At 51.4% G+C, this 14,285-nt stretch overlaps 1 protein-coding gene across 1 annotated transcript in view; it reads left to right on the top strand.

Annotated features, from left to right (window-relative positions):
- EFNA2 (ephrin A2) overlaps nt 1-14,285 on the top strand; it is a 196,138-nt gene that overhangs the window by 169,538 nt on the left and 12,315 nt on the right. The window contains exon 4 of the mRNA XM_077331436.1: nt 11,712-11,777. Within this exon, the coding sequence (XP_077187551.1) occupies nt 11,712-11,777 (66 nt within the window). The remainder of the gene's footprint in view (nt 1-11,711; nt 11,778-14,285) is intronic.

Below are 14,285 nucleotides of genomic sequence, written 5' to 3'. Positions count from 1 at the left end.
GCCCCATTGCAGCACTTCTGGGGTTTCTCAAAGCCTGGAGAATGTCTCAGGAGTTTCTCAACAGAAAAAAAGTTGAGAGGGGCAATGCATGAAAAAGCAAGGGAAATCGGGCGGCTGACAAATCAATTCTTATGTGCTCAATACGTCTCTCAAACGTTTATTCCAGTGTGTAGAGAAACCAGAACGGGGTCCCAGGTATTCAGACCTGTTTCCCCAATATTTCTTCAGTGATTATATATATTCTGAAATGCAGGTCTATATTCACATTAACAATTTTGCCCATACAAACAAGTTATTCATAAGCTTCCCCAATTCAATGAAACTTGTTTCAAAACATACCTCAGTTTGAAGAAGGCTTAATACAAATCAAATTATAAGGTATCACACAGGCATCTGCTCTAACGGTATGGGGTGGTATTTCCTGTTAGGAAACACGTTGGAGCCGATGCCTACTGTGATACATTAGAATTTGATTTGTATTAAGCCTTCTTCAAACTGAGAACATACGTAGAGGAGTAATCACTGAAGAAATATTGGGAAAACGGGTATGAATACCTAGGACCCCGTTCTGGTTACTCTACAGGCATTTCCGCACCCGTTAAATGTAGTGAAATGCTGACCTTATGTAGTTGTTATATTCCGGCCCCTCCATAGGACATCGCCAACATCCAGCGGCTGGGCAGGAACCGGCCGGCTACATCCTCCATTTTAAAGTGCTAATTGGGGAATCACATAAAGTGGATTCCCCAACCTATTTAGCGCAAGCAACAAGAGAGCAGCCAGCAGGCAACCAGCGGAGGGAAGGTGTGGAGGCTCAAACATGCTAAAGGCACCTGCCTCCCCCCACCCTCGCACCCGCCTCCCTCTCCCTTGTTCCCAGGGACGGGAATGTCTTTTTTTAAAAGGTCTAACAACCTGGAGCATTGAATAGGCGGACAAGCGTGCAGGCGATGCCAGAAATAATCCCCCCCCCACAGTTGTAACACTAAACATGACTCTCTAAAGTCCCCCCCCTCCCAAAAAAATCCGGAACAAGGATAATTTTTTAAAGTTATATGCACATAGGTGTTTAAACGGAGAACTATGAAGTTTAAAAAAAGAATGAGCAGCCATTGTGGGTCCTTTAAAACACGGGGAAAAGGGATTGGCTGCCTGGATTGTGTCAGACGCACAGGAAACTCACAACAAAACTTATTCAAAAAGAAAATAGTTTTATTGATTAGCACTATACGCATTGGACTGAAAGTCAAATCTGACTCGAAGCCAGATTTGCCTCAGCTTATCAATACATTTCTCCCGCCCAAAACTTGACAGTTCCCAAGGAGGGGGGTTAGTGAGGAAAGACATATGTGAAACAACAACAGGATTCCAAACTCCCATCCTTGAGAGAATTGACAACAACCCTGTGTGCCCATAACAAGATAAGGTTAGAATAACATCACTATTCTATTTTATTGCTACAAACTACAAGGCCGGGGCTAGCAGGCGCCAGGTTCAATTAAGCAGTATAACTGACATGGAGGAACTCAGGCTAATTTATGACAGAGATTCTACAATCCTGACATCCCTCCGCATTAAAACTAACTTCACTCCCCCATCTAGCCGGCATCTACCGGGCGAGGACAATCAGGAAATGCTCGATGGAAAGCCCGGAGAAGGCGGGGTGCCTTCACATTCCCTGCCTCCACCCACTCTATGTCCCCCGAGGGGAAATCTTTCCAATCGACCAGATATTGAAGGCGACCCTTGTGCAAACGAGAGTCTAAAATTTGGTTGACTTCATAGTGGGTGTCTTTGTCGATGTAAATCGGCACAGGCTGGTCTGGAGGAGGGTGCCACTCGTCTGGGACCGGAGCTCTCCGCAGCAGGCTGGAATGAAAAACCGGATGCACATTCCTATAAGTCTTTGGTAAAGCTAGCTCAACAGTCACAGTATTAATCAGTTTTATCACTTTAAATGGCCCCACGTATTTAGGGCCAAGTTTCTTTGATTTCTGCTGGCACCTCAGGTTCTTAGTAGACAAATAGGCCAGGTCTCCCACTTTCCAATCAGGTGCAGGTACCCTTTTCTTATCCGCTTGAGCTTTATAGGCTTGTTTTGCCTCCTTGAGGCTAGCTACAATTTCTGGCCAACCTGTACTGATGGTGGATGCCCATTTATTTATGTCAGGAGCCTCAGTGGAGCTGAGCTCCCAGGTGGGGGCTGTTGCTAAATCAGTCCCATACACTACTTTGAAAGGTGATACCCCAGTTGAGGCGTGAACCCCATTGTTGTAGGCAAATTCAGCCATCGGTAATAAAGAGACCCAATTGTCCTGCTGGTGATTGATGAAACAACGTAAGTACTGTTCCAGGATTTGGTTTACCCTTTCGGTCTGGCCATTTGATTCAGGGTGATAGCCCGAAGTGAGGGCTTGCTCCACCCCCAAAAGTCTCAGGAGTTCCCTCCAAAACTTAGAAACGAACTGGGGGCCCCGATCCGTCAGGACACGTGTCGGGATCCCGTGCAGACGTACCACGTGTTCAATGAAAAGAGAAGCCAATTTTGGTGCTGAAGGCACTCCCGTGCAGGGAATGAAGTGAGCCTGTTTTGAAAAAGCATCCACTACCACCCATATAACGGTGTTCCCATGGCTGGGAGGGAGGTCCGTAATAAAGTCCATAGTGACATCTGTCCATGGACGAGAGGGGGTGGGCTGTGGTTGCAATAGCCCCTTTTTCTTGCCTCCAACCGGTTTTGAGGCAATACAAATAGGGCATCCCTGCACATATTTCTCCACATCTTTGCGCAGGGACGGCCACCAATACTGTCTCCTGACTAGGTGCAGAGTTTTCACAAAACCAAAGTGTCCAGCAGTTTTTGCGTCGTGGCAAAGTTTCAAAACTTTTCCCCTGGCCGCAACAGGAACAAAGAGTCTCTCGCCCTTAAAAAAGAGCCCCCCCTTCTCAGTCAGATCAGGGCGGAGGGAGCCAAACTCCGGATCTTGTGACATCTCCTTCTGGACCCAGCCCCCTGGGATGGGCGTATCAGTCTTTACGTGGCTGCGCGTCACGGCGGCCATCCCTAGTTGGGCGGGGGTGAAAACGGTGTCCACCAATGGGTCTCGTTTGCTGTTGTACTGGGGCAGGCGTGATAATGCATCTGCCAAAAAGTTCATTTTACCCGGCAGATGCTTTAGGGAGAAGTTGAAACGGGCGAAAAACTCTGCCCATCTCATTTGCTTGGCGGAAAGCGATCGGGGCTGCTTGAGTGCCTGAAGGTTTTTATGATCCGTCCAGACTACAAATGGGATCGCGGATCCTTCTAGCCAATGCCTCCAGGTGGAAAGGGCCAATTTTACTGCAGCCGCCTCTTTTTCCCAAATTGCCCAATTTCGCTCTGCCCCCGAGAATTTCTTTGACAGATAGGCCAGCGGGTGTAATTTTCCGTCCTCCCCCTCTTGGAGGATCACGGCCCCCATTGCTACGTCCGAGGAGTCTACTTGTACGGTAAATTGCTTAGAAGGGTCAGCATGGGCCAGTACTGGTTCGGACGTAAACAACAACTTTAGTTTGTCGAATGCGTTTTGACAGGGGGGAGTCCACAGAAGGGGCGTCCCCGGGCGGCTCGCCGTTTTTCCCCCTTGTTTGGTTCTCAACAAGTCAGTGAGGGGCAACGCCACTTTGGCAAAATTGGGGATGAAAGTCCTGTAAAAATTAGCGAACCCTAAGAAGCTTTGCAGTTGCCTCCTGGTGCGGGGAGGTTCCCAAGCCAGCAAGTCACGCACCTTGCCAGGGTCCATCTCAATCCCCGCTTGGGAGACACGGAACCCCAGAAACTCCACCGCATCGCGGTGGAACTCACATTTAGACAGTTTAGCAAACAATTGGTGCTTCCGCAAGCGGTTGAGCACTTCGCGTACCAGATCAGCATGACTCTCAACATTCTCAGAATACACAAGAATATCATCAATGTAAACCAACACCCCTTGGTACAATAAATCATGCATAATTTCATTAATCATATTCATGAACACGCCCGGAGCGCCGGCGAGGCCGAACGGCATTACGGTGTACTCAAATTGCCCCAGGGGGGTGTTAAAAGCCGTTAGATATTCGTGCCCCTTCTTGATCCGAACTCGGTAATAGGCTTCCCTCAAATCCAATTTCGTAAAAATTCGTGCCTTCCCCAAGTGGCCCAACAAGTCTTTTATCAGGGGGAGCGGGTAGGCATTGCAGGTGGAGACCGCGTTCAACCCACGGTAGTCAGTACACAAACGTAGCGAACCGTCCTTCTTTTTTACAAAAAGGACCGGGGCCGCCAATGAAGATGTGGCCGGTCTAATAAAACCCCTCGCCAAGTTCTTATCCAAAAATTCCCTAAGCTCCGCCATTTCCCGGGGGCTCATGGAATAAAGTTTGGCTTTGGGGAGTGGTTCCCCTTTCTTTAATTCAATGGCACAGTCAGTTTTACGGTGGGGGGGCAGTTGGTTGCACTCTACCTCCGCGAACACATCAGCAAAGTCTCGATACTCAGGAGGGAGCGCTGCCCCCCCCGATCCCAAAGCGGCCACAACCCCCGTCAGTGGGGAATCCCGCGGTCGAGCGTGCTGCTCGCAGGCGGGAGAGGTAAAGTCCACAGTCCCTTCTTTCCACTTCACTAGGGGGTCATGTTCCTTCAGCCAATCCAACCCTAACACACAAGGGAAGGCAGAATGAGGGGCTACCAAAGGCTGGATTTGCTCCCAATGTTTTTTTATGTCCAAGTCCATTGGGCGCGTTTTCGCCGTGGCCTCCCCTCCGGGAGCACATTTCCCATCCAATTGGGTGATGGGCAAGGGTTCCCTCAGCGGCACCTTTCCCACCCCCAAAGTCTCGGCCAGTGCCGGGCTCACTAGGGATTGGGTGCACCCTGAGTCCACGATACACCGGACTCCCACTGTTTTCCCCGACTTGGGGTTGGAGAGCTTGGCAGGAAGGAGTAGTAAGGGGGAATCACTCACCACGCGTTTGCCCCTGTTGGCGGCCTGCTGGCGGGGCGCCTTTACAGCAGACCGTCCTCGTTTCCCGACTGCTCCTCGGCTTGATCCTCGTCCTCCAGCCCGCTTCCCTCCTCCGAGTCGTCCACTGCTGGCACGGCAGCCACTGGCACCAGGAGAGACTTGGCACTTTTCTTGGGAGTGGTTTTCTTGGCGGGCTGGGCTTTCGGTGGGGCGCTGCTCACGGCCCTCGGGGTCGCTGTTGCTTTTGTGGGGCAATTTGCGAGAAAGTGCCCCGCTTGGCCACAACCCAAGCACAGCCCTTTTTCCATGCGCCGGGTGCGCTCAGACGGCTCCAACTTGGCTCGGGGCTTGGTTTTCGCCGGGGTGGAAGTTTTCGCCACGGTTTTGCCTGCCAGGACTTGTACCATCGAAGCTCGCTCCAATCGATTTTCCATCTCCCCAGCCAATTGGACCCACCCTTCGACTGTAAGCGGGTCTTCCAGGAGGAGGCATTTGTCTGCCAGAGTAGGATTGAGGCCCCCCACAAACGACAGCACGCGTTGGGGCTCCGTCCAGTCCGGCACCGAGGAAGCCAGCTCTTTAAACTCCCTGGCATACTCGACCACTGACAACTTCCCTTGCCGGTGAGCCCTGAGTTTCTTCTCCGCGGTCTCTCGCTCGAACGGTTCCACGTACATCTGGCGCAGGGCTCTCATGAAATGGTTGTAGTCACGAATGGCTTGGGGGTGATAGCGGTACAAGTCCACAAACCACTTGGCTGCTTTGCCTTCTAGGGCTTGGCCCACGAAACGCACTTTCTCAGCGTCGTCCTGGAAAGTGAACCCCATTTCCATCATGTAGGCCTGGAGGTGCACCAGAAACGTAGGAAAATCGGAGGGGTCTCCGGAAAACTTAGCCTTGAATTTATAGGTGCTCCGCATCTCCACACCCCGGAGGTGGGCTGGTAGGCGCCCCGGGCCCCAATCCGCCGGTGCCGGGGCCGGTACTGGGGGTCTTGCACCGCGGCCGATGCCTCGTCCCCTCCCCGCCGCCACTCTTGCTCGTTCCGCTGCCCGGGCCGCCTCCGCTGCTCGCGCTGCCGCTCGCGCCGCTTCGCGCGCCGCTGCTGCCGCCGCCGCCTCGGCTCCCGCAACGTCCGCCGCCGCCGCCGCTGCTGCCGCCGCCGCTGCGTCCTCGCCTCCGTCCGCGCCGTCTCCTCCGGCTCCATCGCCGCCCGCGCCGCCTTCGTCCTCTCGCTCCTCGCCCTCGCCTTCTTGTTCTCGTTGCGCTCTCGCTCGAGCCTCTGCCTCCGCCTCGATTTCCAGCTGCGCCCTGGCCCTGGCCAACGCCTCAGCATCCGCTGCCGCTTGCGTGTCCGCCATGCCGTGCTCCCGCAGTGCAAGCCCACCACTCACTCGTCGCAGGCTGGTATCGTGCGCACCACCACCGAGCACTTCCTTCAGCAGGCGTTGCGTTCGGCGCTTCTCCTCCGGATCCAACCGACCCGAAAGATCCTGCAGCCAGTTAGTCACCCTGTCCAGCTTGTACTGCAAGTCCTGTGTCTCACCCACAGGCTCCAGCGCGTAGCTAGGCAGTCCCAGGTGCTCCGGCCACCTCTCATCCCCAGTAGGGCGGTCGTATTTAGACAATCGCCTGCGCTGGGTGTCGTGTCGTTCCAAAAATTCCTCGGGCCCCGGGGTTGTCCCCGAGATTGCCCGCATCATGCCCGAGCTGTGCGGGCCGGCACTCGCGCCGTCGCCCTGGGAGAGGTCCCAATCCAGGCCCTCTCCCTGCTCAGAAAAAGTATGTCCCTCGCCCTGCATTTTGCAGGTGAAAGGAGTTGTGAGATTTGACTTGATGTCAGACGCACAGGAAACTCACAACAAAACTTATTCAAAAAGAAAATAGTTTTATTGATTAGCACTATACGCATTGGACTGAAAGTCAAATCTGACTCGAAGCCAGATTTGCCTCAGCTTATCAATACATTTCTCCCGCCCAAAACTTGACAGTTCCCAAGGAGGGGGGTTAGTGAGGAAAGACATATGTGAAACAACAACAGGATTCCAAACTCCCATCCTTGAGAGAATTGACAACAACCCTGTGTGCCCATAACAAGATAAGGTTAGAATAACATCACTATTCTATTTTATTGCTACAAACTACAAGGCCGGGGCTAGCAGGCGCCAGGTTCAATTAAGCAGTATAACTGACATGGAGGAACTCAGGCTAATTTATGACAGAGATTCTACAATCCTGACAGATTGACTGACAGGTGGAAGAGAGTCGTGTGTAAGACGCGTTGCTCTCTTCCGCCATTCCAGCAGCGCTTGTGGAGGGGGAGAAGTGCAAAAAGGCGGGAGACAAAAGTGACACAGCAAAAAGGTGAAGAGAGGCTGTGGGGCTGAGCCAAACTTCGTCTCATTGCTGCTGTTTGTAAAGTGGGAAAAGACACGGACTGACCTCTGCAGCAGTAGAAAACGGAAGCCGTGTGATGCAGAAACAACCATAAACAGAGTAGCAAAAGGATTATATTCAGCACCCTCAGTGACGGCGGATTCTGCCGAATCAGACTTGATTTAGTGAGTAGTAAACGGTGCCTCAAATTCTGTCTCGCTGTTATTGGTATAATTGTGCATACGCAGAACTGCTGAAGTTTGTTCCTCGGAATTATTGCTGCTGTGACCCATCATCCGGGAGTAAGCATGCCAAGAGACTCCAGACAACTTGGGGAGTTTTTATCAAACTCAGCTTTGAAACAGATTTCAGTCCGCTGTCCATCCTCTGTGCGTTTTTGCCTGAATGTTACCTCCAGCGTGAGCTTTGCTGTGTTGATGAGCGTTTCTGTCTTCTCATAATTGGCTGAACACATTGTTGTGTTTTTGCCGATGCAGTGTCTTTTGTCTGTAACCCAATTCTGCACTATGCAGGGGCTGATATTTATGGACTCAGGCATCGACTACAATCCTTTTAATACTTTATTGTTGTTTTTGTGCTGCATGAGTACTTCTGTTTGCTAACATTGCCACTTGCCTGTTTACACACACACACACAAAATCCGAAGATCTCTGCTCCAAAGGAACAGGAAAAGCCAGGGCCATTCCGCACCAGGATCTATGTAGCATATTGGTTTCAGAATGAAAAAACCCCATTTTAAATAGTGGAATTCGTCATTATGCATACCTGCCTTTGTAGTGGAATCCAGTTGCGTTTCTATTGTTTCCCACAGGTTTCCGGTCTCGGCAAAAATCGCTGGCCAGGAAGCGATATTGCCGAGCTTTGTCCCGCCCCTGGCCGTCAATCAAATGAACAGCCTATGGGCGGCCGTTATCATGCTCCCGAAAAGCCCCTTTCCCTTTAAGGAAGGTTTAAAAAAAAAACACGTTGCAACGAATCTGCATTGATTCATTGCAACGGAGAGACCCATCTAGCTAGCAGGTGGTGTTTTAGCTGCCGTTTCATCGTTGCCACGCTCCCCCCTAGTGAAAAAAAATGCACCCCCCCTGCACAGGTGTGATTTTCGGCTGAAAGTAAAGTGAGAAATAAAGAGAAAATAAACCAGCAAATGGGGCTGTGTGGTGCTTGGTGACTTAAAACAGCTCTGGGGAGGGCCTGCAGCCGGGGAAGCCTCGCTGGGTAAACGAAGGCTCGCTGGTGTGTTGGTCTCCGCTCGCGCTGAGAAAAAAAAATGGTGATTACTTCGTCGGAAGATCAGAGGAGAGAGCCAGGGGGAGGGACTTTGCAGAAACCGCAACAATGGTAACACACAGAACTTTCCTGCTAGTGTTGCAGATTGGTTGCAAGAGTGTAGTGCTTTCCGGAGGGTGAATCCACTTTTTGGGATTTCCCTGAAAGCGCTACAACAAAGCGCTTTTTGCGGTTCGGTTTCAGGAGTGTTGCAGATTGTCAACGACGTTGTGCATAACAGCAAATTAATAGCGATTTCAATTTGCAACCATTGTGCAATTTTGAACGAGTGCGGAATGGCCCCCAGAGTCCAGGGGAGGAGGAGCTTTCTCGAGTCACTGCTCACTTCTTTATCTAGATCAGCTCTGAAGGAGTTTCTACTCAACAGGTTCAGTAGTTCAACCCACTGATTTCATTGCCACAGGTGAGCAAAGAAATTACATGGGCTTGCTACTGATTTTTATTTGTTTATTGAAAACATTTCCTGGTCGCCTTTCTTCCTTACAGACCTCAAGGCATCTTACAGCATAGACCAAATGAATAAAAGAAAACACACAGAAAACATGAAGCTGATAATTTAAAATCACAGTCAAGTTAACCAGCGGTGGCCCTAAATCAAACTGCCTGCATTTGCACCAAAAGATTGAAAGTGAGGGAGTGGGTGCTCCTCCTTGGGGAGATTGTTCCAAAATTGTGGGGCAGCTAAAGGTTGGCTAAATCATGTTTGGAGAGGTAGAACCTCCACATAGGGAAGCAGTGTACCTTGGAATACCTATTGTTAGGGAGGAGTTGCAACTTTTGCTTTCATCTCCTGCTCTGAGTGAACAGACCCCACTTGGGTGCCCACTTGGATGGACTTTGAGTCTCATCCTAGGGTGGGAAAATTGTCAAGAAGAGTTTTATGAACAGAGGTCCAGGAGGAGGCAGGCAAAACAGAGCCGCGACTCTTCGCTGGCTGCCACGAGAAATTACAGAGGTTCCCCCCCTCCCCCCACTCATAGAAATCATAGAAATCATAGAATCCTAGAGTGGGAAGGGGCCATACAGGCCATCTAGTCCAACCCCCTGCTCAACGCAGGATTAGCCCTAAGCATCCTAAAGCACTCCTGCCAAACAGAAACCAGAGAGCTACATGTGGTTTGGCGGAGGGGCTAATGCCGCCTAGAAATATCTGTCTGGTATCCCCCCTCCCCCCCAAAAAAAACATATCTATGTCAATCAACAGATACCATAAAACAGCATTGGAAAGGGCGTTCCTCCTGGAATGCTGTAGGGGTGAGTCAGGAGGAGTGAGGACTAGCAGAAGGATGTGGACACCACAGAACATGTACCCCTGGATAAAAAGTGCTGGAACATCTGGTTCTACCAGCCTCTGGGAAACGCCGTGGCAGGAAAGCCCAGGGTCTGTCCTTTTAGGTCCTCCCCTTCTCAAGGCGTGGCCAATTTCTTTTCCAAGACACCGTTTGGGAGTGAGGCACGGGCAGAGGGGCGTCTGGGCTTGGATCTGTGGCCCCCGGGAGAAACATCAGCCCAACCGGCGCTGGGGACGTGGCTTGAGCGGTCAATGGGGATGACCCTTGCAAGGCAAGGAAGCGTCGGCCTTTTCTTAAAACAGGATATTCCCTGCCCGGCACGGAATTGGGCTGTCAGGTCTGATCTATTTCAGAGCAGGCTAAAAATCCGCCTTGTCAAATCTCCCCTCCAACCCCCCTCTCCCCCACCCCCGCCCCCACCCCGTGCTTTATAGGCCCCCTTTTCTCAGCCGATCTGTGCATCCTAATTCAGACAATTTCATGCCTCAGAGCCCCCCCCCCCGCCCGGCCCTCCCCTCCCCCCTGCTTTTAATTGCAAACTTTCCCCCCTCAGACAAATCTTTCCTGCCCGACCCCCCTCGGACGAAGGAGGCTGTCCAAAGCGTGTCATTTGGCTTGGCAGGGTTTTATTGGGGGAAATCCAAACATGTCTGAGGATATTTGGTCAGGAAAAGCATCCCGACTGGGGGTCAGACAACTTTTGACATTTCTGGGGTGGGGGGGTAGAGGGAAGTGTTGATCAAAGATGTGATTTAAAAACAGGAGATATCAGTCAAGCTTAAGGGGTTGGGGGGGGTAAGCCTCTTAACAGGGCCTCTTAACATGTCCAGGTCAAACATCACTTGGAGCCTGCAGGGTCACTGACCACTTGGCAGGAGAAACCGGAGTGCTTTTCCAGGGCGTTACATCCGTGCGTGTGCCAAGAGCCTTTCCAGGCTGCGGGAGGCAGGGAAGTCTTGTCCTGTCCTTCCCCCAGGAAGTGAACATCGGGGCATGTATGCAGAGACCGGGTGCGACCCAAAGCGAGTGACCCAGCTCCTCCTGTGCAAAATGCCATGTGTCACAGGCTGCCTTGATCGTCTCCTGGCTCGAACCTGCTATGTTATGTCAAACTGAATTTAAGGAGGGGCTGTAGCTCCATTGCTTGGCCCGCAGAATGCCCCCGGTTCAATCCCCAGCATCTCCAGTTAAAAGGGATCAGGAGTTCGGTGCTGTGAAAGACCCCCCCCCCCCCCGAGACCATGGAGGAACACTGCCAGCCAGTATAAACCGCACTGACCTTAATGGACCAAGGACCTGCTTTATTAGAAGGCAGTTTCCTGAGTGTTCATGTGGGGGTGAGAAGGTGCCACAAAGCCCCTCTCCCTGGCATGCTGCCTTCACTAAGCCTCGGCACACGGGCTAGGAACTGTCTTCTTGTTGGCCACAAGTGCTGACATTATTCCACACTGAAAATAAAGCCATAATTGACAAGGAATAATTACATAACTTTTGGTGCCTCTGTGTCTGCTGTCTTGGAGGTGCTTTGATGGGCAATATTGTTTTTTCTCAAGAGAGAAAGTGGGGGCAGGCACCTGTGTGAATTCTATCCTGGGGGAGGGAGCCCATGTCCTCAAGATTATTCTGCGTCTTTGTTTGTCCCGTGACGTTCAGAATTGTCCTGCGGGTCCAGAATCGAGTATTCAAGGGGCATGTTCCACTCTGGCACCATTTTCCTTCTCTCACTTCTCATTCCCTGTGTGTCTTGCAGCGGCCACCCCTCCTAACCTGGTTGACAAGCCCTGCTTGAAGCTGAAGGTTTACGTTCGACCCACAAGTAAGTACCATGAGCCTGCATGCACCGTGGCCTTCCTTTCCCTCATCACCTGGTGCATGTGCAGGAGACAGTCGTCCCGCGGCATATCCAGGGCCCTGCAGCCGGCAGAGTTCCACAGGGCGTGTAAGACGGAGCTCTTTGGTTGAGGCCGAGGGGGGGGGGGAGGCATTTGCTGGCAGGGGCTCATGGGAATTGTAGTCCATGGACATCTGGAAGGCCCCAGTTTGCCCACCCCTGATCTAGATTCTCTTCTGGAATGCCGTGTTACCATCTCCCCCGGCATGCGTGGAATGGTGGAATATAAATGGAACAAAGGTTAGGGAGTCGGTGTGGGGGTGACTAGGATCTCAGGCACCTGGGTCCAGGCGCCCAGATGACTACAAAGCTTAATGAGGAAGACAGGTATGCTGCCAGGGCTCCGTCGAAGAAGGCAGCTAGGGAGGGACTGAGTGACCCAGGGCTGAGACCTGCCCGAGTAGCTCAAGAACCTGGGGTGATTTCGGATGCCAGCCTGCTTTGTCGCAGGTAGGACTTCTTGTCAAGAACATCTAGTGTATTCATTCTTACCCCTTCTGGAGGGGGCTGATATATTTTTTCTACCATCCAGGCTTGACTGCTGCAATGCTCTCTGACTGGCACTGCCCTTGGAGACTTCCTGGCAGCTTTAGCATCAGCTTATTTAGAATATTTGCAGCCCACTTTTCTTCCTGGAGTACCACTTCATGTGGTACTGTTTTGGGAGATATACTAAAACAATAAGAGCTAAGGAATCTACTTGATCTGGATGCGTTCCTCTTTAGGAATTCTGCTAGATCTCCCTCACACCTCAGTTGAGTGTAAGGCATCATACCTACCCAATCGAAAAGCTTGTCTAAACTTATAAATTTCTAACCAGTAGAAATAGTCTGGCAAGGTAAATTATCATTTTTCTCTACCAGAAGAAGTCTCAAAGCAGCTTACAATTGCCTTCCCTTCCCCTCTCCACAACAGACACCCTGTGAGGTAGGTGGGGCTGAGAGAGCTCTGATAGAACTTCTGTGCAATAACAGCTCTAACAGGGCTTTGATTAGCCCAAGATCACCCAGCTAGGTTCACCCAGCTACGGGCAAGGAATCAAATCCAACTTTCTAGATGAGACTCAACCAGGACTGGAAGAAAGCAAGAGTTCAGCACCCCTTAAAGACTAACAAAATTCACTCCAGCATAAAGCAGATTTGAACTGTCAGCCAGGAGTTGAATCCTGGTTTCACCATCTAACCGCAGTTAAAATCCACATGGGATTTACATGTCTGAACTGAGCCACAGAGCTTTTGCAGTAAAAATGTTATATGCCTGTTTGCTAAGCATTACAGCTTGCTTTTCGGTTGGGCTTGAATCTGCTTTGTGCATGCACACCCACAAAAGGCAGGGCAAAGAAGAAAGGTCCACCCCCCCACACACACACACACACAAACACAAACACACACACACTTCTTCACGTTAACCTTTCTAGCCACTTGCCTGCTCCTGGAAAAAGCTTTGCTAAATACTAATTACATATTACAAGGTAGAGAATATTATTAATTTGTGTTTCCTTGCTCCCCTAACAGCTGGGCTGTTTGAAGCTAAAAAGTAGCCCCTCTGCAGAGGTTGGTTGGGGGCATTTTTTGTTCTTCGTTCCCCACACTGCAAACAAAAGCCGCTAGCAAGAAGCCTAAGGGGTTTTGTACTGAGCACTAATCTTGAGTTTTTTCCTCTCTTTCTGATGCAAAAGTAGCAACACATTGAAGAGCAACCTGGGCGCCGTTCACTTTGGCCGAGAGCCCACACGTGGCATTTTAGCTGCAGGGAAATGAAAGGTCAAAGTTTCTTGAAAGGTACCGGACAAATACCTCCAAGTGACCTTCTCTCTCTAGCAGCCTATGAAAGGAAGGTTATTTTCTACTTGGAGATCCGTAAAGGCCTTTTAGAGCCGAATTGGGCTGCCCTCCATGAGAAAGCAGGCCTGCCCATTTAGGGGCCGTGCGGGCCAGCTAGTCCCACCCCCTGCGCAAGGCAGGATCAAGCATCCAGCAGTAGGATCTGTCCAGCCGCTGCTTGAAGAGTCTCGCGCTGGAAACCCTGTGAGGTTGCCGTGAGTCGGCCGCCACTTTTCAGCTCCTTCCACCCTCCCCAACCCGTGTTGATGATGCTACAGGCTGACGGGCCAGTTGTTGAACCGCTCCAGGGCTGGACAAAAAGCTCCTTTGCGTTGGAGGCTGCTCTCGGATTCAGAATCTGCCAACCTCAACCAAGAGTCAGACTCCGGGAGAGGGCTTTGTGGGTGGCACGGTGGGCTTGGGAGAGCAGGGCTGGGGCTGCTGAAATCCCTCGGGGACAGCCTGAATGCCCTGCTCCCTCCAAGGGCCTGCCTTCACTTTCATCCATGTACCGAGACCCTTGCTGTCCAGTCCTTTGGGGAGCTGCCATGGGAGAGGGCAGATGGGGTGCCAAGGGACGTTGTGGGCATGACCACCTAGAGGGGCTGGG

Source organism: Paroedura picta, chromosome 4 (assembly GCF_049243985.1).
Source record: "Paroedura picta isolate Pp20150507F chromosome 4, Ppicta_v3.0, whole genome shotgun sequence".
NCBI lineage: Eukaryota > Metazoa > Chordata > Lepidosauria > Squamata > Gekkonidae > Paroedura > Paroedura picta.
The sequence above is the reverse complement of the archived record's forward strand: the minus strand, read 5'-3'. Positions and strand labels throughout refer to the sequence as shown.